Source organism: Physella acuta, unplaced genomic scaffold (genome assembly GCF_028476545.2).
Source record: "Physella acuta isolate Inbredline_101_S28 unplaced genomic scaffold, ASM2847654v3 ptg000867l, whole genome shotgun sequence".
Lineage (NCBI taxonomy): Eukaryota > Metazoa > Mollusca > Gastropoda > Physidae > Physella > Physella acuta.
The window spans coordinates 21,279-41,908 of NW_026732384.1; the positions used below are offsets into that span (position 1 = coordinate 21,279).

The 20,630-nt window shown below is 36.1% G+C and overlaps 2 protein-coding genes across 2 annotated transcripts; one reads left to right on the top strand and one right to left on the bottom strand.

Moving 5' to 3' along the window:
* Window positions 1-33: 33 nt before the first annotated feature.
* Window positions 34-16,089, bottom strand: LOC131952344 (trichohyalin-like). The gene is made up of 5 exons (XM_059314959.1): window positions 16,006-16,089; window positions 6,069-6,141; window positions 4,421-5,245; window positions 3,657-3,801; window positions 34-3,038 (listed from the first exon to the last, which is right to left on the bottom strand). The coding sequence occupies exons 2-5, from the start codon at window positions 6,108-6,110 to the stop codon at window positions 532-534; spliced, it is 3,519 nt and encodes a 1,172-aa protein (XP_059170942.1). The 5' UTR covers window positions 6,111-6,141; window positions 16,006-16,089; the 3' UTR covers window positions 34-531.
* Window positions 16,090-16,328: 239 nt separating this feature from the next.
* LOC131952341 (testis-expressed protein 52) lies at window positions 16,329-20,463 on the top strand. The gene is made up of 3 exons (XM_059314956.1): window positions 16,329-16,469; window positions 17,555-18,114; window positions 19,045-20,463. The coding sequence occupies exons 2-3, from the start codon at window positions 17,565-17,567 to the stop codon at window positions 19,329-19,331; spliced, it is 837 nt and encodes a 278-aa protein (XP_059170939.1). The 5' UTR covers window positions 16,329-16,469; window positions 17,555-17,564; the 3' UTR covers window positions 19,332-20,463.
* Window positions 20,464-20,630: the final 167 nt, after the last annotated feature.

Here is a 20,630-nt window from a genome sequence, read left to right on the forward strand (position 1 = left end):
ACATTTGTAAAAATGTACCAACAAAAAAGTAGTTAAAGGTTTAAAATTTTCTAGTATAAGGTGTCTCAAATGTTAAATTTTTTTCTTCAAACACATTTTTTGCATTGTGTTTCCTTGCATATCTTAAGAAAGCATATATATTAAAAAAATACAATGCCATGAAAAATTAAGAAACAAATGACATACATTTATACATCAACTGACACCATACGGTTTTAATGTTAACAACAATTTCTAGTTTATAAAAATTGTCGAATTCACCAAGATTCTACATTTGTTTATTATAGTTCCGAAGTTAAATGTTTTATAAAATGTTAAGAACTATTGCACAGAAACAGGATAGTAAAAGCAAATTATAAAAAATGTTTTTTTTTAAAAATCACTCTGTTGTATATATTTATTTAAAAAAAAAAAACCACATTTAAATCCTATTTGTTGCTTCGATTTTTGAACAAAATACATCTTCAAGTTCTCTTCATCAGAAGCGCTCTTATACTTTCACAAAAATCAATTAAATCATTTAATATACCATTAAAAATCATCCTCTAAGCTATCTCGTGTGGGTAAGTTATTATCCTCAACGTCATTATTTTCTTCTACGTCTTCCTCTTCATTATCGGCAGCTTCGTAAATGACAGGCTCTTCTTGGAAGGAGACATGTTTGCTGATGTGTTTTGATTCGGACAGATTTGATCTGTCCTCTTGTTCAGACAGGTCCTGCTGTCCTTCAGTGAGTTGGTCTTCGTGCTGTCTTGTGTAGTCTAGGTCTTTGTCAAACTGTCTTGAGTTGTCTAGGTAGGAGTCTAATTCTTGGTCTAGCTGTCTTCTCTTGTCTTCAATGTAGTCAAGGTTTAGTTTGAGAATGTTTTGAATTTCTTCCGTTGATTTGTGGTCTGTTGGACTTTGTGGTTGGTCATCCTCTTGTACAAAGTCTTCCTGTGGCTGCTCCGTTATTTCTTTTGATGTTGCGCTTTCTTCTTGAGATAGTACCTCGTCTAAATCAGATGGTGGCCTCTCTTCTTGAAGTGGTGTTTGGTCTGATAGGGTTGGTGCCCTTCCTTCTTGAGACGATACTAGGTCTTCTGGTGAGAATGCCCTTTCATCTTGAGATACTAGGTCTTCTGGTGACAATGCCCTTTCATCTTGAGATGATACTAGGTGTTCTGGTGACAATGCCCTTCCATCTTGAGATGATACTAGGTGTTCTGGTGACAATGCCCTTCCTTCTTGAAATGACACCGTGTCTTCTGGTGACCGTGCCCTTTTATCTTGAGATGATCCCAAATCTTGTGACAGTGCCCTTTCTTCCTGAAACAGAACCTCATCCTCTAGAGAAGCTTGCAGGTCTGCCTTGCTTCCCCGTTCAGCTGAGTCTGAGCTGGAACGTTCAGAGCCGTCATCTTCCGAGTCAGTTTCATCAAAGTACTCCAGACTTTCCGTCACTTCCACAAGATCTTCAGCGTCTTGACTTGAATCAACTACCTCTTCTGTCTTGAAGTTAGGCGTGGTTGATGTAGTAGCTTCGTTGTTGTTGTGTCGTGGTGTCATTTCTTCAGGTTTTAAAGACTCTTGCATAGAAATTGAATCAGATTCTTTACTGCTGGAAGAAGAACTACTCAGATAAGGGGCGAACAATTTCGACTGTTTGGCTAAAACATGCTTGGGTGCACCTTCCTCCGGGGGGAAAGGCACTTTATAAGGATTAGCATTATTGGCGATAGGTATGTTGTTAGGATTAGTGGCAACAGCTTTGTGAAGATTAGGATTAGCTGAGATGGGTCTGCGAGGAGATTTGGACATTGTCGGACCGATGTCTGGCCGCGCGCTTGTCGGACGACTTGACAAGTTAGTCTTGCTGCCGGAGATCTTTAACTTATTGCTGGCATCAACTTCCTCATCCAAGAGGAAGCTCCCTCCACCAAATGACTTGTTAAGCCGCTCGTCTAATCTTCTTATACCTGTGTCGATTCTCTTCTTGCCTCGTTGAATGTTTTCAATCCGTTTCTTAGCTAATTCAGGCATAATCCTCTCTAGTTCCGGATCCGATTTAGCCAGAGCTCGTAGTCTAGCAGCTTCTTGTCTTTTAGCATAATCCTCTTCTCTTTTCTTAAGCAGCCACTGGTCATACGACACTCTCATTTTTTTCGATTTCTCCTCCGCTAATTTTTTTTCAAAGAGTTTCGCTTGCAGCTCTGATTTCTTGGCGTCATCTTTCTTTTCCTGTTGAAGTTTCATCAGTCGGACTCTGCCGGTGACTGGACGCTTGTAAACAAATTTAGTGGGAGGCGGTCTTGGTGTTATGGCCCTGTCTTCATTGTGAGTTATCTCCCTTGAAGACTCGGGACGTACAACCATGTTAAAATTAGGGGCAGATACTGGTCGCACTTTACCTGAATTCCTTTCAGCTAAGTATTTTTCTTCTTCCTTCTGTCTTTTTCTTTCCTCTTTTGCGTGTTGCAATGCTTCTTTTCGTTTTTTTATCATCCATTCTTCCACCACCTTCCCCGAATCTTTAAACTGTTCTTGCCTTGCCTTCTCTTCTTCCTGTTTTTTCAATCTCTCCTCCTTCGCTTTCTTCCTTTCTTCATACTTTTTCTTCCGCAGTTCCTTCTCTTTCATTTTCAGCCATTTTTTAAGCTCTGGGTTTGTGCTGTTTTTCAGGTGTGTATCGGTGAGTTTCGGTGAGTGGCTTCTACTTCTCTTCTGCTCCTGTGTTCCATGATCTGTATCATCTCCACTAACATTACTGATATTACTATTTCTTCTATTATTTTTATCTTTTTTTTCAACATGCAAATTTTCGTTACTAGGTGCCCTATGTTTGTTTACATGATGTTCAGTGTTGCTATGGGACAACTTCCTGTGTGGAACAGCTGAGAGTGGCCTCCTCCTGGCTGTCTGTGGTCTCTGGGATGTTTGTGGTCTGTGGGCTGACTGAGGTCTGTGGGCTGACTGAGGCCTGCGTGCATCAGTGGCGTAGCTGAGTACTTGTGCATTCCTCATTGGGCTGTAACCCCCATCTGTGTTGTCCTGTGTCACTGTAATTAATTATATATTGGGTTAATTAATTTTTAATACATATACATTGTCTAGCACTATTGCGGACTGGGATGATTTTAACTTAGGCCTTAACCCCTCCTTACTGCTCTAACCCTACTTCTCACAGCATAACCATGACATGAAATTGTATCTCTATATGGATAAAAATACCAAATGTTTGAGTTTTTTGACAAATATTGATCAATCAAGTTACAAAATAAGCTAACCTATTAAAATAATATTAATGTGAAAATAATTTTTATCTTCAAAAATTTGGTGTGGTGAGTGAAGCTTCAGTTTCTTAATAATGATAATGAAGGTTCAAATCCTTAGATATTACTATGATAATCCTACTGGGCTGTATAGACCCCCTTGTGGTAACCCTGATCACTTCTAACCCTGCTAGCCTACTCAGACCCCACTAAGCCAAACAATACTGCAAAAAAAACACATATTTATAACATTAACTGGATTAAAATTAAATTAATGCGGAAATTTGTTTTTAAAAACAAAGATTTTTATAAACTGTTAAACAAATTGAATTAATGAAAGGAATTTTTATTTTAATTCATAAAAGAAAACTAATTAGTGAAGAGATATTAATAATTAAAACTTACATTCAACGAAGACTTTTCTCTTAGAATCACTGGTGCAGGCAGTGTAGAGCTGATTGGTCGCGTACATACGTTGCAGCTGTTCCGTACTCAACTTGTGTGTGTTTGACGTATGAACTAGGGGTGTAATCATCAGCTGGTGCAGCTCCTGTGTAATTATCACAATACTGTCTTTAAACATTGGCTTCCCCTTCTTTTTAATTATTATCTCCCCTTTAAGCCTCTCATTTATCTCCCTTTTGAACCTTCCAGTTTTTATCTCCCTTCTAAACTATACGATTTATTATTTTTTTATGTCCCTTTTAAACCCTCTAATTGTGATTTCCCTTCTGAACCTTAAAATTATCTCAGTAAACTCCCTTATAAACCCTTGCATTTGTATCTCCTTTTAGAATAATTCATTTTAATCTCCCTATTTAACCAACATATCATAATCCAAATGCAGTTAACATTAATACATTAGTAAGACTTTAGAAAAGTCAAAAGAGGAAAAGATCAGAATACACATGTCACTAAACTTTCCACTACCACATGATAAATAAAGATTACAAATTGTTTTAATATAAGAAAATAAATTAACTTAAAGTTACTTCTATATTATTTAATTTTTAAAGTTATGTCCATTCAAATGTTGAAAGGTTCCAAATAGAAGGCTAAAAAAAAAATGTTAAACATGGCTTTCTACAGAAAAATTTTTAAATATTATTTTAACCATTATTTTTCAAAAAATCTGGCAAACCTTAAAATTAAATGTGAATGCTAATCACCTGGTATTTCTGTACTAAAACATCTCCTTTTGGCTCAGGACCTGCACAATGTGGCCGCGTGATTTGCTTCCTACGACTTAACTTCTTTCTGCTGGTTGGGTTAGTGTCACTCATTGTGTCCTGCATTGAACTCTGGTCATCTGTTTGGTCAAAGCTGTGGTCATCTCTTTGGTCTGGGCCATGGCCATTTTTTAGTTCTAATCCTTGGCCATCTCTATGTTTTTGACTATGGCTATTTGTTCTATGTGAGCTATGGTCATCTCTTTGATCTGGGCCATGGCTATCTCTCTGTTTTTGACTATGGTCATGTTTTAAGTCTGAACCTTGTCTATTTTTTAGCTGTGTGTTGTGGTCGTATCTAGGGCTATGTTTCCTTTGGTCTGGGCTGCGGCTTTTTCTCTGATGTGAAATACGGTCACCTACAGATCCATGGCCAGTTTTGTGATGTGACGTCGTGAGATCATCTTTTAAGGCTGGGCTTTGACTTGACCCTCCCCCTACAGGAAGGCTCGGAGCTGGGCGAGGTTTTCTTTTACTAAGTTGTTTCTTTTTCTTCTTTAAAATTTTCTTCGACTTTCCTTTCCCATCATCGTCTACTTCGTTATTATTTTCTTCACGTAAATCTTCTGCACTGTCCATATCTTGACCTCTGAACTTGCTAATTTGTATCTCAGGTTTTAACCTACTGCCTTCGTTCAAATTTCTATGGTGGGTGTCTGCATTTGGTGCTGTTATTTCTTCATTGGTTTCAGAAGGCCCAGCACCATTTTCTTTGTCGCTGTCTGTTCTTTCATGCTGCGGCCCTGATGACTCAGCAACTAGTGTCTGGTGAAATAGTGAAACAAAATTTAGCAAATCATGGATGCTTTACTTTTTAATGTATATATATGTATATATATGTATATATGTATATGTATATATATATATATATATGTATATATATATGTGTATATATATGTATATGTATATGTATATGTATATGTATATGTATATGTATATGTATATGTATATGTATATGTATATGTATATGTATATGTATATGTATATGTATATGTATATGTATATGTATATGTATATGTATATGTATATGTATATGTATATGTATATGTATATGTATATATATATATATATATATATACATATATATACATATATATACATATATATACATATATACACATATATACATATATACATATATACATATATATACATATATACATATATACATATATATACATATATATACATATATACACATATACATATATATACATATATATACATATATACATATATATATATACATATATATATATACATATATATATATATATATATATATATATATATATATATATATATATATATATATATATATATATATATATATATGTGTGTTTGTGTGTGTGTGTGTATATATTAATTAATTTATTTATCTATACATGCATGTTTGGAGAGTTGGTGGTTGGGGGCAATTTATTCTGGCTAATATTTAGTTGTTTTTTTTAAATTGTTATATGTGACCTTTACTTTTTATTTAGAGTTCAGATACATGTTAAAAACAAAGACTCAGGTATTACAACAATCTTTTGATAATGATATTTTAAAACGGTGGAAAAGTCAATGTAAAATATAAATACAGTACCTGAAGGAAACTTAGAAGCTCAGGGTCAAGAGGGCGTGCCATTGAGGTCGCTGACTGGCCTATGGTTGCTGATCTACAAGAATAATTCAAAACATGCCCATCTTATGATAATAGTTTTATGGGAAATCATGGGATCTCTGTTATGATAAGAAGAAGGAACTTCAAAATATGTAAAAAAAAAAAAAACAACTTAGCAAACAACATAGATGTTTGATGTAGCCAGAAGATTAAAACTTATCAATCTTATGTTAATATGTCTATGAGAAATCATGACTGCACAGTTATATGTAACCATACATAAAAGTTGCTATAAAAAAGATCAATATTTCAGGCATACCAGGTTGTTTTTTTTCCACATTTTTATTATATATAAATAGCCAATAATATCTTTATGCCAACACTAACATATTTAATGAAAAAACAGTGCAATGAAATTTCCCTAAAGCTTTAATCAAGCATGTTACCAAAAGGTCCAATAATACATAGGCACAATTTATTAAAATGAAAAATCATAGTAACCTTATTAATTTACTTACAAATTAAAAAAAAATTCCAGGGCTCATTTTGCATCAGACAGCCCTTATATTATGTTTAAAATAATACCGTAAAATATTTCACATAGCAGGGGAGATAACCGATTTTAGTATGGTTTGATTTATCATGGTTATTTCCCTTTGACCATAATTTGGTAATAATCACGTACAATTTATCGCAAGAATCTGCCACGAACTATTTGTTAAAGATAAAATAAGAAAACACGCCAAATATTAAATACAAATCATGAACTAGGTTCGTATATTCCGCAGGATTTGGTTATAATTTTCGATAAAAATGAGTTAACATAAAACACACAATTTAAAAGGTAAACACACGGATAAATACTGTAAAAAGTGTTCACATGTCCAGCATATCGATATATATCCTAGTGATATTGATTAGAAGTCGTGTTTTGGGTTTGTTACGGGCCAAAGCTGAGCTAGGGATCAATTTTCCCGACGTTACACGGGTGAGTCAAGTCATCAATCATGGATTGAAACCAAGAACCTACTAAACACCTGAGCTGCCGTCTGCAAAAAATCGATTCGGTGAGAACTAGAATGTTACATTCACAAGACCCCCCCCCCCCCCACACACACACACTCCTTCCTTTTTTGCAATATGTCCGGAAAGGCATGGTCAAATAGTAGAGCATTCGACTGCTAACCTGAAAGTCTCGAGTCTGTAAGGAGATCCTGACTATTTGAAGGAAGTTTGGACTACTGGTAATTTGACTATGCCTTTGGTTTAGGGGTAAATCTTGCTATTTTCTATAAATAAACTCTTGGGGAACGGCGTGGTCGAAATTGGATCTTGGTCTGAAATGTAAGACGTCCCTGAGTTCACCCAGCTCTAATGGGTACCTGACTCACGCTAAGGGGAAGTAAAGGCGGCTGGGCAAAGTGCTGATCACAATATCCCTTCATATACCGAGGTCACTAAAACCAGGTGAACTCTATATCCCCTGCACCATAGCCCCCCAATATTCAAACATTACTTACTGACTAACAGAACCGAGCTATCCAATAACAAGTTTCATCTCTTTGCTTTCGTTGGGACACAAGACATAAGGGGAGGTGGACGTTTTCCCGAAAGACACTTGCCCAAATGCCGTTTACCCGAAGGCCGATTTCCAGAATGGACACTTGCCCTAATGAGACAAAAGCCCAGAATGGACACTTGCCCGAATGCGACAAAAGCCCAGAATGGGCACTTGCCGTAATGCGACAAAAGCCCAGAATGGACACTTGCCCTAATGCGACAAAAGCCCAGAATGGGCACTTGCCCGAATGCGACAAAAGACCAGAATGGACACTTGCGCTAATGCGACAAAAGCCCAGAATGGGCACTTGCCCGAATGCGACAAATTCCGACATAGACATGACTAAAGACGGGTGTCCTAAATTATGACTTCTGCACTCTTCTGTGATAGGGTTTTCTAAGTCAGAAGTCAAGTCATTAGATTAATGACTTGAAACTTGTATCTTGTGATTTGTATCCTTAAGTACGACTTGTATCCTAACTTATCCCCTAATAGCGCAAGTCAACCACAGACTCTGTTTCCTACCTACATTCAGTCCTGTCTTTATAAAACAAAAATCAATAGCTCGAACATTTATCGTGCAGATACCGGTAGTTCAAGTATTTGGATCGATTTGGTTTATTGAATACACGGACAAACACGACCGTGATTTCAAAAGCCCAAACGAAATCTGGTTAAGTTAGTTTTTAACTCCAAGGTAAAGTTAAAGCGCACTTTAAAAAAAAAAAAAAACTTTCATAAGTTCAAGGACATGAATATTAAAATTGAAAGTTTTTTTGTTTTTTATGTTGACGCTAGCGACCGTTGGGTGAAGTTAGAAAATCGGGAGATCGTTAATTAAATCTTAATCAACTGTATTGTTTAAGGTGACGTCTAATTGAAGATTCGTTTAGTGACGTTAATTACTGATATGGGAAAGAACTGGGGGGTGGGGGGGGGGGGTTGTAAACTAAACTTGGGGAGTAAGCTATTGCATTGACCATCCTAAGTTGATGTAGGATTATATGAATTATTCGAATTAAGGGATTGGGGTGGTAAAACTCATGGTACTAATTCGAAAATCCCATTAAGCCGTGTACTATCTAAACTTAGACTGTGCGTCAGGTGGAGAAGATGGCACAGGACAGAGGTATCTGGAGAACTTTGGTAGGTGGCTCATACCCCAGCAGGGGTGACGGTCATTGACGTAATGATGGTCCAACAGCTCTACAGATACTCCAACAGTCAGACTACGCCCAATATCAGGTTAACCAAGCCATTACGGTAAAAATAAAAACGTGGAATGCTGCAAGGCTGCATGCTTAAATAGTTATCCATTGGATTAGTATAAGAACAACCTCGGATCAAAATGGTGGAATACAGTGGAACAACACCAAAAAGCTTTAAAAACCTCGACTTTGCGTACAACATCAGACTCCTCTCACATCCAGAGTTTCTTTCATACATCTCCGCCTCCCGAAAAAAAATCTACCCCCCCCCCCCCCGAATGAAATTGAAAATTTATGCTTTTACCAATTTCCGCCCCCCCCCCCCCCCCCCCCCGAAAAGTCTGAAAGAAACACTGCTCACACGACAACAGCATGTCCAGTTCAAGTTAAGAAAACTAAAATCAGACAGCTTACAGATCAACTTGGGAAAAAAAAGCCAGACAAGAACTCCCACTTGAGATACAAGGAACGATTATTTCAGAGGTAGAAAGCTTCACGTTATGTCTAGAAACCGAAGTGACCAATGATAGAGGAGCAGACGAGGACATCAAAAGCCGTGCCAACAAGACAAGGTAAGAATTTAACACCTTCGGCTCTCAGTACAATCTAGACGTCAAGAACACTATGAAGATTCATCGGCTAGGGGAAACAATTCTCTATGGTTGTGAAAGATTCATCAGCAAGGGGAAACAATTCTCTATGGTTGTGAAAGATTCATCAGCAAGGGGAAACAATTCTCTATGGTTGTGAAAGATTCATCAGCAAGGGGAAACAATTATCTATGGTTGTGAAAGATTCATCAGCAAGGGGAAACAATTCTCTATGGTTGTGAAAGATTCATCAGCAAGGGGAAACAATTATCTATGGTTGTGAAAGATTCATCAGCAAGGGGAAACAATTCTCTATGGTTGTGAAAGATTCATCAGCAAGGGGAAACAATTCTCTATAGTTGTGAAAGATTCATCAGCAAGGGGAAACAATTCTCTATGGTTGTGAAAGATTCATCAGCAAGGGGAAACAATTCTCTATGGTTGTGAAAGATTCATCAGCAAGGGGAAACAATTCTCTATAGTTGTGATAGATTCATCAGCAAGGATAAACAATTGTCTATGGTTGTGAAATATTCATCAGCTAGGGGAAACAATTCTCTATGGTTGCAAAATTTTGAAAGAAACACAAACTTCAAAATTTCGTAAATAAAATGCCAGAGGCGTATAATGAACACCAGACAGCCTGAGAAGATTAACAACAACAAACTATAACTCTAAGGGGAAAAGACACAAAACCGCAATAACATAGAAACACTTCAGTGCAAATGGCATGGACTGGACAAACCTTGTGCAAACCAACAAACAACATCGCCAGATACTAGATCTATTAGATTAAACAAAACTGACAAATAAAGCAATGTTGAAAATGTAACTAACATAAAATGTTAATGGATTATTTCAAAATTATCAAGGGAGACAATAAGTAACTATATTTAAAGGATATGTTAACATATGGATACATTCGATAATACACAATTGCACATGGGGTTTAATACTATTGTTTTATTATACGGAAGCATTAAAAACCTCATATTTGTTTTTCTTTTCAAGTTTTGTAAGTTATGGACTTAAGAATTACCGTCAAACTATAGTCTAGATTATTTCTATTCTAGAGCCAAGAAATCAGTGGAACGTTAGAATTTTAGACAAAGAAACAATTGACAATAGCACACACCTTTCTAGAGTGGAGAAATCTGAGAAACATCAATAGGTATGCTATTTAAATTGCCTTAGATTGCTATTAAAAAATTAACGGTATGGCATCTCCCCCAACTAGACAAGGTTGAGAGGTCGTTGTGATTTCACAACAGCATCTTTTTTATCAAAGCCAAATGGAGGCTTCTATATAACTGGACATTGAAAGGACCCTTAAACATTCACAGATCAGCAAAAAAAAGGGGGGAGGAGGGCACTCCCACATTTCTATAAGCTATTTTTGCTATTGAAGCTATGTTAGAAAGACTGCAACTACACTCAACTATCAATAAAACAAATAGAATTTTACAACACAACAGGGAGGGAAACTAATCACACATGCGGACAAAACAGATTTTCTATTTAAAAAAAAAAGATAAAAATAATTTTAAAAAACCACATGATTTTAGAACCTTTGGATATAGAAGCAGGGCAAAAGTTAGAACATTGTGATGGTTTATGAAAAATAAAAGCAATTGCCCCACTTACTTAACAAGACCCAAAACCAGTTTAAAAAATAGTTGCTGATTTTTTTTTTTTAATTTCAGACACAGTGTCGAAAGATGTGGTCAAACAAAATTTAAAGAAAATTAGATGGCTATAAATTTTACACAATAAAAACAGTAGGGTACATCGCTTTAGTGAACATCAATCAGAGTTTCTTCCAGGCATCTCTTCGGGGGGGGGGGGGGGGCTTTGCCCCCCAGAAAAATTTTTACTGCCCCCCCCCCAAACGATATGAAATGTATATAATTTATGTAGGAAATATATACTTTTAACAGTGTCCGCCCCCCCGAAGAAAGTCTACCACCCCCCCCCCCCCAAAAATTTCAAGTGCCCCCCCTCCCCCCCCCCCCCCCCGGAGAAAAAAGACTGGAAGAAACACTGGTGAACATGTTTATAAACTAGTAGCTATTTTACACAGTCTACCATGTTTCCCTAGAAAATGCCATTGGTAAAAAAAAATAATTATCAACAATTTTAAAATGTTATTTTTTATGCACCATTAGAGACTTCGACCACCTTCGTACGCCAAGGTCAAGATCTCTACTTCATTTTCCCTATGGATTGTTATGTCTGGATAGAGAACTTTACTATATGCCTAGTTGGATAGTTCAAACTTGCGTGCCCATCCCCACGTTGCTGCAGTCTCAGAAGAAAGTCTGACGTCATATTTTTAGAGGATTTCATCAAAGTTCTTCAGATACCTCTGTCCTATGAGTTACCAATCCTATATTTTTAAGACGTGTGACTTTGTTTTCTAAAACAGAGTTATTTAAATGTACATAATACCTACGCTAAATTTCTTGGATCATCTTTACCAGGGCGCCGGTGGACGCGGTTGGTTCAATTTAGTGAATGGCTGTAATGACACATCTTATCCATAGTCAATTGCACTAATATAGGCACCATAGCGCTCACAGGATAGCCCGCGGCGAAAAATCGCACCCTGTCCAAGAAATTAAACTTTTGTTTTCCACAGAAAACTCCACAAGAGTATTATCAACAACTTCCCAAAGTTTCTTGGCGATCGGATATAAGGTGTAGTAATACATAAAAGACAAGCAAATTAACAAACCCACACACAAACTTTGATTTGTATATACATAGATGTAGTGTGTAATGTGTGTTTGTGTAGTGTGGGAGTAATACGTTTGCATGTGTTGTGTGTAGGTATGCAGTTTGTGTGTATTCATGTGTTTTATGTATGTAATGTATGGTGCTTGTCAGTTTACTGTGTGTATTATATCTGTTGCATGGAAGTTAGTTGTGTGTGTATAATGTGCATAACATAAAGCATTAGTGTAGGCCTATGTGTAAGGCATGAAAAGTTGCACCCTTGCAAGACTGGTTGAACTTAATGAAAATATTTTTTTTTTAAATATTACAAATTGTTATGTGATAAAAAGTGCACTTGAACTTCCACATAAGGCTTTTTAGGTATCTTAAAAAGTTATTCTTTACAAGCTTTTTTATAAACCTATTTATTACATAGACATCTCTTTTCAAAAAACTTAACTTTTTAATAAAGTTAATAGGTTAAGTAAATGTGTTACTCCCCATTTAATGGTTAAAAATTCTTAAGGGAGACAACATTTAACTATATTCTAAAATGATTTTTAAGAAATGTAATAATAATTAAATAAAAATTGGGAATTTTTTGATATACTACATTAAATTGATATAAAACACCTTACATGAATATCTGTCTATAAATTATAATTCTTTAATATCAGACATATGATTTGACTAGTTTAAATAATACAAACCATTAGCTTTCTTAACAACTGAGTGATTTAACTTTGAAGTAACAAAAATTGAGTTTAATAAAAAAGGCCAGGATGTTGAAGTATTTCTGAGTTTATTTTTGACATTAATTCTGTGGTCCATTTCATCTTTATAGATCAGGGGTCGGCAACCTTTTGAGACGGAAGAGCCAAAAGTCACAATTTTCAGAATTTCCCAGTTTTTAAAGAGCCACTAACATTTTTAGTTTAATATTTTATTATTTGATTAGGACTAAGTAAATAAATGTGATTTATTTAAATTTTAAAGTTTTAAGTTTTTTAAGTTTTAAAAATTGAAATAATATGTATTCTTATAAAAACATTCACTTGTTTTGCCAGAATAATAAACTTAATAATCAAATAATATAACTATATGACTATCCCAATCCACTTTAGAAGCTGTTAACTTTTTTTCCTTCTTTACGGATATCACCGGCTCAGGAGGTGTCTGCCATTAGCAAAGCAGGCCTCAACACGGGCTAACTTCCACTAACTAGCTTGAATATATGTTCGTTAACCGTGTTTCGGTCGCTTTTGTCCTTTGGTTCTCACCAGGCTTATCTTCCACACCAATGAACGCAGGGTTAACTCATACCACATAGTCTAGTACCCGGTTCAATAGTAGGAAGATTATAACTAAAAAATAACTACGTCACTCTCGTCAAATTTATGATTACTGACACATATGGGAATGCATTCTGAATAAAATAATATTCGAAAAAGTCGGCACTAGGGCAGTGGTAAGCATGTAATTGTTGCCACGGGGCTGTGGGGCTGGGCATGGTGCCCAACAGTGTTTCTTCCAGACATTTTTCTTCGGGGGGGGGGGGGGGGGGGCACTTGAAATTTTCGGGGGGCGGGGGGGGGGGGGGCGGTAGACTTTCTTCGGGGGGGCGGACACTGTTAAAAGTATATATTTTCTATATAAATTATATAAATTTAATTTCGTTTGGGGGGCGGTAAAAAAATTTCCGGGGGGGGGGGGGGGCAAAGCCCCCCCCCCGAAGAGATGCCTGGAAGAAACTCTGGTGCCCAAGCTGCTGTCAGCTGTCCGAATACTTTCTACTGCACATATTCTCAATGTTCTCTGATAAGTGTTTTAATTCTGTTTAAAGTTGATTTTTTTACATTATATGTTTGATATGAGTTTTGAAAATGAAATAATACAACTATTAATATTTGTGCAAGGGGCTGGAGAGCCGCATCTTGACCGCAAAAGAGCCGCATGCGGCTCGCGAGCCGCAGGTTGCCGACCCCTGTTATAGATCAAAGGTTCCCAAACTGTGGGACGCTAAGGACCATCTGGGACGGGGGAGGGGGGAGGTCGCCAAGTGGTAGACTAAACCAAACAAAAAATTAATTTTTAGATGTTGCTTTCTGAACACACCAAAAAAAAAAATATGGAGTTCCTTTTCGGCATGAAGCTAGTTGCAAATGTCCAAGATTTTATCAAACAGAAAGTTTTCACCAAGGAAACACAACATTGGTGCAATCATCACATGGAGTTGCATTAGAAATTGCCAAGCAAAAAAAAACCTCACAATAGAAGAAAATCTCATTAAACCCTGCGATGGTGAAATTAAGTCTTGGGGATTCCAGTGCATATAGGGGTCATCCATAAATGACGTCACGCTTTTTTTTACGTTTTTTACCTCCCCCCTCCACTCTGTCACACGTCGTCACAAAAAGCCAGACCCCCCCCTAAAATGACGTCACACCTCAACCTACAACCCCCCCCCCCCCTCAAAATTGCAGTTGAATTTTTTTAAAACATCGATATTTTTCTAAAATCTTGTCTAAACTATTACAATTTATTAAAACAGTTAGGGGTCATCCATAAATGACGTCACGCTTTTTTGACGATTTTTACCTTCCCTTTCCCCCTTCCCTCCTTCGCACATCGTCACAAAAAGCCAGACCCCCCCTAAAATGACGTCAAACGTCAGCCTACAACCCCCTCAAAATTGCAGTTGAATTTTTCTTAAAACATCGATGTTTTTCCAAAATATTATCCGAACTCTGTCAACATAGAGTATTTTAATCAATTCTTATTACAATTTATTAAAACAGTTTTCTAATAACGGCTAAAATTCGTTTTCTAACATTACTTTTTGTTAATGCAAAAATGTGACTTCCCACCATCTAACACCCCCCTCCACCTCATCACACACCGTCACAAAATTACGGACTTTCCCCTCCCCCTATGAATGTGATGTCATTTATGGACGACTCCTTATCTAAAACGTGTAATAACCTCTAAAATTCGTTTTCTAACATTGCATTTTTATAATGCAAAAATGTGACGTTGCAACATCTGAACCCCCCCCCTCCCCCTCATCACACATTGTCACAAAATTACGGACCCCCCCTCCCCCCTACAACTGTGATGTCATTTATGGATGACCCCATAAGCAAAAAAGTTATTTGACATTGATCTGTTTAATATGCTCTAGCAATGTGCGTGTATTTTATATTTGATGATGTGTGCAAAGGAGTAGAAACTTTGCCAAAGATTAAATAATTTAAGTCGTTACATAAATAAACCCTACTTCATTACTTAAAATTTAAAATAAGACAATACGATGCAAGTAAAATGCACAGCATGTGTTGTTTATTTTTATTTATGGTTCTAGATTCTATATCGATGACTGACTGACACTGTACCTGGCTGCTTATATTATAGATTTATGTAATTTACTCACAGTTATATAAAAATTTATGAATAGTACAAGAATGATTCTTACGATTATAGATTCTTAATACTTAATAATACATTAATATAGATTAGATAGATCTAGATCTAGGAAGATATCTTTCAGGCATCTCTTCTGGAGCTCACCGCCCCCCCCCCCCCCCCAGCCCGAAGAGAGTCTACTGACCCCCTGAACAAAATGGAACTTGCATAAAATACATAAAAAACATACTTTTACCACTGTCGTCGTCCCCTCCCCTCCCCGGGAAAATTTTTTTTTTTTTTAAAGTTAAAAAAGGCTGGAAGAAAAACTGAATCAAGTTAAAATGACAAAATGAAACGAATTTACTAAGACTAAGAACAAAAACTAAAGCCCTGATAAAAGCACTGTTTTGTTATCTTGTTACTTAAAGATGTGTACATACATGTCGAATTAAAAACATCCAATAAAAGAACAACAGATATCAGCATGATGTTTGGAAGCCATGTTTATGGTTCCCATAATAAACACATACGAGAGCTTGTCTGTTTACTGAGTGTTCATTGGTTAAGTCAATTTATCAATTTAAAAAGAAATTATAATAACTGCTACCTTTCTTTTTATCTATATTGATATTTATTATTAAATATAAAATTATGTTTTATAAAAAAAATTTAGTACAATTATTTTAAATTATTCTCTTTAAATTTTTAATTAAAGGTAAATTATTTTACTCCCCGAGAATCGCTACCTCTCCATGGCGACACGAGAAGCCAAAAGCGGTTTATCGTTCCTTTGCTGACATTGATTAAAAAGTGATCATAAAATTCTCGCAGCATGAATGCTTTATTTGATTAGCGGATGTTAACATAACGGCACACTTTTGGCAGGGGGTTGTATTGAAGAGAGGTAATTGGAAATCGATGTATACTAGATCGCTTTCTACTTAACGTTAAAGACTTTTAAAGACGAATAAAATAATTCAGATCGATGGATCAATCAATCACCAATCAGGATTCAATGTTTTTGTTTGTTATTTTTTTGTTATTTTTTTTTTCTTTTCATTAGAACACTGTACTGTACTTGGTAAAAAAAAATAGAATTAAGCATTTTGTTTTAGTCTAAACTGAACTATTATAATAATTTAATTTAAATTTATGACTTTACTTTATGACTATGTTGATCAAATTGTTCTAGTCGTGTGTCAGTGTGTATTAGTTTAGTATTAGCCTCTCCCCCCCCCCCCCCCGTGACTATAACTTACTCTATCTCTAAGTCAGTGTAAGTATAAGCCACTATTCACTATAGTGTCTATACTGTTATTTGAATTGAATCACTTGCCTATATAGTATTAAGTATATATATATATATGCCCCATAGTTCTATAATATTCATATTGTACAGTACTCTGGCTGGGGCCTAAGGTTTTTTTTTTGTTTTTCTTTTTAAAATTATAATAAGAGATGCAGTCAGAGCAGTGGCGTAGCAAGGTCAGGTGTCACCCAGTGCTGCACTTAATGGTGTCACCCCCCAGAGGCGTAGCGACCCTTCCCGGGGACAGACTTTCAATTTTCATCCCCCCCCTTCAAACTTTTGATTAGCACCTCTTAAAAGACTATTTAACACTCGAATTAATAACTTAATTAAGTGGAATTATCATTTTTCTGTGTATATTTTGCTACTTTTTGCCTTGGTGTCACCCCCCTAAATGGTGTGACCGGGTGCGGTCAGCACCCCCGCCCCCCCCCCCCCTCGCTACGCCCCTGAGTCAGAGAGATTAACAACTAATTTACTTAAGTTAATTGACTATAATGAAGTAGATTATGTTATTTTAAAATCTATTTCATTGGGCTAATCAATTAATTGAATTATATATCCGTTACTTTAAAGGATTATATAGGCCTATCTATAGGTAGTATGTCAGTCATTCTTAATCTGGCTGAAAAGTTTTGTTGAGGCTATGAGTATTTCAAAATTGTTATGTTTAATCCCAGATCAACGGAGATGGATGACAAAGAAATAAAAATCCCCATAGCTGAAAGGGAGAACCTGATGGAGGACAAAATACCACACTATATAGGCTTCACCCCTAGGCCCATACAACGCCTAGCAACACAGAAACCACCCAGCACAATGGTCAGCATTGAGTGTAGACATTTCCTGAGAACAAAGAGTGAAAAAACACCACACCACAACCTCAAACGTGAATACCAGCTGTGGCTAAAAGCCGGTAAATCACCCCCCATCACGCCTGATCGGCCAGACACAAACTACAACAGCAGCGAATGGAGAAATTTTGCACGCCAGGTAGGGCTCAACTTCTCGGCCAGCGCGAGCAGCATCTCGGAAGCCGTTGCCGCTCTGTATCCCATGAACATCCCGCCGTCTTCCCAGCTTGGCAAGAATTCGTTTGAGAAGTTTTTAAGAGAGGCAAAACTGTTCAGAGATGAGAGGGCGAAGGCGTTGGCGATTCTCAGAGCAAAGAAGGAACAGAACTACATGAACTATCTCAGGTGGAAATCTGACGCCAGAAACCCACCCCAGAATGAAAAAGGTATGATGTTATGATGCATATAAGACAGAGTAGGGGAGGATGTGGTCAAATGATAGAGCATACGAATGCTAAGCAGAAAGTCCTGGGTTTATGTCCGTAGAATGTCCCAGAGTCCACCCAGCTCTGATAAGTACCTGACTCACGTTAGGGAAAGTAAAGGTGGTGGGGCATAGTGCTGACTAATCCTTTATTGAAACAGGTGAACTCTACTTCACCTGCCTCATGTACCTTCAAGTTTGAAAGGTTACTATTTTTTTAAAAGACAAGAGTGGTAGAATGGCTCAACACTTGATTTCTGATACAAAAGCCCCTAGTTCAGTTCCAGGGCTCATGCCTGTAGGATGACCTTTGTCCATCCTGTTCTAGAAGGTACCTGACAAGGTCTGGAAAAGTAGTACCAACCATACTATCTCTTTTAATGCTGATTTCAACTTCATCTGCTACGTGGAGTATAGGCTCTGGAAAGGAACTCTGCTTACTTGCAATATTTCTGAGTACTTTTTTGTTAGAATGGCAATCATTAAGCATTTTGTCATTACCATTTAGCTGTTTCTGGGATGGTTAGGATGGACGGCAGAACTCATGATTTTAGTATATTTATTTTCTATGGTTGCTAATCATTAATATTACTGAAATGTTTAAGTTGATTAAAGCAAAAATATTTTAACTGTTTCCCAATAACTAATTATGAAAGTTTGAAGTTTGTTCTTTCATCATTTATTTCTAAAGCTTTATCTAGCTCTATCATAATGTCTATACTGTCTACTCAACACAATTATATGCAATTTCTCACTAACAATGAATAAAATATTCATTAAACCACAAACACTCTAAAGCATTATTCATCTAAGAATAACATTATAAAAGTAATATTTTTATTGAATTTTCAGTAAGAAGAAAATACCAATTATTTTTTTCACTATATTTCAGGGGACATCATACCACCGGAAAACTTTAAAAAGTACGAACCTGGTTTCAGGCCCTTACCATCTCCACCACCATCACCTCCACCTTTTCATAAAACTGACCTGTTTGGCCAGCCATACACACCTCGCTCCAGCCCAAGAACTTGGAAACTCAGTTATAAACTGAATCACCCGGAATATCAAAAACTCAGAGGGGAAGTTAAGAAACAAAAAGAAACAATGGAGAAAAAATGGCTTGAGACTAGTAAAGTTCCTCAGTTAAAGTTATCTCCTGTTAGAGATGAGGTATAAACTAATTAGTTCAGTTTTGTTGAATCCCATCTCTGTTAATAAGAGTGATAAAAAGCTTATACAGCAGGTAAAATATTATTGAAAACATCTTTATTTTTCCAATTTAAGCTACATTTCTTTAGCTGGAAAATGTTATCTCCCCTTTTTTAATATGCAGGATTGTTAAATCACCATCAATAACAATTAGAAAGATGGAAAGATTGAATGAAAACTACTGTTTTAACCTTATATCCTTGATGGGATGTTGGGTCACATTGTCGAGTTTTTCATTACAAGCTTGAAGGTCTCAAGTTCAAATCTTTAGGACATCCCTGAGCACACACAACTCTGGTGGGTACCTGACTCTCTTTAAGGAAAGGTGGCTGGGCATAGTGCTGACCACATTTTCCATTCATATGCCAAGGTCAAGAAACATGAACTCTACTTCATCTACCATATGAATCTTTAGATTTGAAAGGGGAGCTTTACTTCATACTTCTTTGACTGAGAGTGTAAACTCCACCTTTTTAAATGCGCAGGCTTGTTTAACAGGTTGCATGAAATATTCATATTCTATTGCTCAAAAAATATTTTAAAATTCAACTGTTTCTGAAATGTTTGTAATCATATATATCCTTGTGTTAAATTGCATTTACAAATCTGTTATGTAACCTTTAAAACAGATGGGTAAGTCTAGTATGTCATGTTTATTATTCAGTATTAAGCTTGAAATTGTTGAAGTAAAGTTTGTTGAATATTTATATAGATGCTTATGTATATTAAGCATTTATATACTCATATAAATGTTTATGAGAATGAAAATATGTATAAAAGATTAAATACTTCTACAGCAGTTTTTTTTTTATATTAACAAGTGCCTTTTATCAAAATATCTGGTGCCTTAATATTTTTGGTTGTAAAAAATAAGTTGTTTTCTACATTATATTATAAGATTGGTGTATGTAATTTTGCTGTTAATTGTCCTCCATGTACATATTATTCTATTTTAGTAATAAAACAAAAGGCAAACATGTATTCTTTGGTCTGGTTGAGGTGTTAAATGCATCATTGATAAAAAAAACATTATTAAACTCACTACATAGTACAATAATAATCTGTGTACAGCGGTTTAAATAAAAAGTTTTCAAAGCAATATTTTGTAGGTCATTTTATTTTACAAACTTGATATCTTGCTTGTAAAAGAGCATTAAAGAGCATTAAAATAAAACATGCTTCTTCAGTGCAACCAAAGCAGGTGGTCTATATTTTCTTTTAGTGGTGTTAATTGCATTCAAAACTTTATTTACTCAGTTTTATAAT

What these genes read in the sequence shown, in the direction of transcription:
- LOC131952344 (XM_059314959.1), bottom strand. Translation starts at nt 6,110, where the DNA reads ATGGCACGCCCTCTTGACCCTGAGCTTCTAAGTTTCCTTCAG. An exon ending in AGCTTCTAAGTTTCCTTCAG is followed by an intron (nt 5,246 to 6,068) that starts GTACTGTATTTA and finishes CTATTTCACCAG; the next exon opens with ACACTAGTTGCTGAGTCATC. An exon ending in GAGAAAAGTCTTCGTTGAAT is followed by an intron (nt 3,039 to 3,656) that starts GTAAGTTTTAAT and finishes AATTAATTACAG; the next exon opens with TGACACAGGACAACACAGAT.
- LOC131952341 (XM_059314956.1), top strand. Translation starts at nt 17,565, where the DNA reads ATGGATGACAAAGAAATAAAAATCCCCATAGCTGAAAGGGAGAACCTG. An exon ending in CCCACCCCAGAATGAAAAAG is followed by an intron (nt 18,115 to 19,044) that starts GTATGATGTTAT and finishes ACTATATTTCAG; the next exon opens with GGGACATCATACCACCGGAA.